The 1,229-nt window shown below is 59.2% G+C and overlaps 1 protein-coding gene across 1 annotated transcript; it reads left to right on the forward strand.

The window, feature by feature from the left end:
• Positions 1–4: 4 nt before the first annotated feature.
• On the forward strand, positions 5–1,223 carry LOC116465919 (TBC1 domain family member 3B-like; the record flags this gene model as incomplete). Its single annotated transcript, XM_032148823.2, has 2 exons — positions 5–345; positions 386–1,223. Coding segments are annotated over 2 exons (480 nt in total), but the record flags the coding sequence as incomplete, so codon positions are not given.
• Between the last annotated feature and the right edge of the window lie 6 nt (positions 1,224–1,229).

The raw sequence follows: 1,229 nt of genomic DNA on the forward strand, positions 1-1,229 counted from the left end.
CCCACCAGCCCGGTTCCAGCGGCCCATTTGGTCAGCTTCCCTGCCACGGGCACCTCATTCTTCCACACCCTGTCCTGGTGGGGCTGTCCGGGAAGACATCTACCCTGTGGGCACTCAGGGTGTGCCCAGCCCGGCCCTGGCTCAGGGAGGACCTCAGGGTTCCTGGAGATTCCTGCAGTGGAACTCCATGCCCCGTCTCCCGACGGACCTGGATGTAGGGGGCCCTTGGTTCCCCCATTATGATTTTGAACAGAGCTGCTGGGTCCGTGCCATATCCCAGGAGGACCAGCTGGCCACCTGCTGGCAGGCTGAACATTCTGCCGAGAGAGTGAGATTGGTTTTCGCGGAACTGGACAATGTGGGCATGGACTTCCGGGCCCTGCAGTGCACCCAGCACTGATTCCAACCAGGACACCTCCTTCGCAGCTAGGGAAGAGGAGCAGTGCACTCCCACCTCGGGACCTTATTATTTAGTTAATAGGACTGTACTCATGTTACATTTCTCAATTTTTTTTAAGAGATAAACTCTCATGCTGTCACCCAGGCTGGAGTGCAGTGGTGCAATCATGGCTCACTGCTTCCTGGAACTCATGGGCTCCAGCAATCCTCCTGCCTCAGCCTCCTGACTAGGTGGGACTATAGGCACACGCCACTGTGCCTGGCTAATTTCTTTGACTTTTCTCTAGAGACAGGGTCCACCCATGTTTCCCAGGCTGGTCTCAGACTTCTAGACTCAAGTGAACCTGAACCTCCCGCCTCGACCTCTCAAATTGCTGGGATTACAGGTGTGAGCCACCACACCCGGCCTGAATTTCTTATGTGCCATGCTACTACAAAACGTCATTAGGGCTTCCTTCCCCTCCCTTCCTCCCTTCCTTCCTTTCTTCCTTCCTTCCTTCCCTCCCTCCCTCCCTCTGTGGCCCCGGCTGGAGTAAACTCGGCTCGCTGCAGACTCCCTGCGTCCGGCTCCCGTGATTCTCCTGCCCTGGCCTGCCACCCATCGTCTAGGAAGTGAGGAGCGCCTCTGTCCGACCACCCCGTCTGGGAAGTGAGGAGCCCCTCTGCCGGGCCGCCACCCTATCTAGGAAGTGAGGAACGTCTATGCCCGGCCACCCCGTCTAGGAAGTGAGGAGCGCCTCTGCCCGGCCGCCCCGTCTGGGAAGTGAGGAGCCCCTCTGCCCGACCGCCACCCCCTCTAGGAAGTGAGGAGCGTCTCTGCCCGGCCGCCC

Source organism: Hylobates moloch, unplaced genomic scaffold (assembly GCF_009828535.3).
Source record: "Hylobates moloch isolate HMO894 unplaced genomic scaffold, HMol_V3 SCAFFOLD_15985, whole genome shotgun sequence".
Lineage (NCBI taxonomy): Eukaryota > Metazoa > Chordata > Mammalia > Primates > Hylobatidae > Hylobates > Hylobates moloch.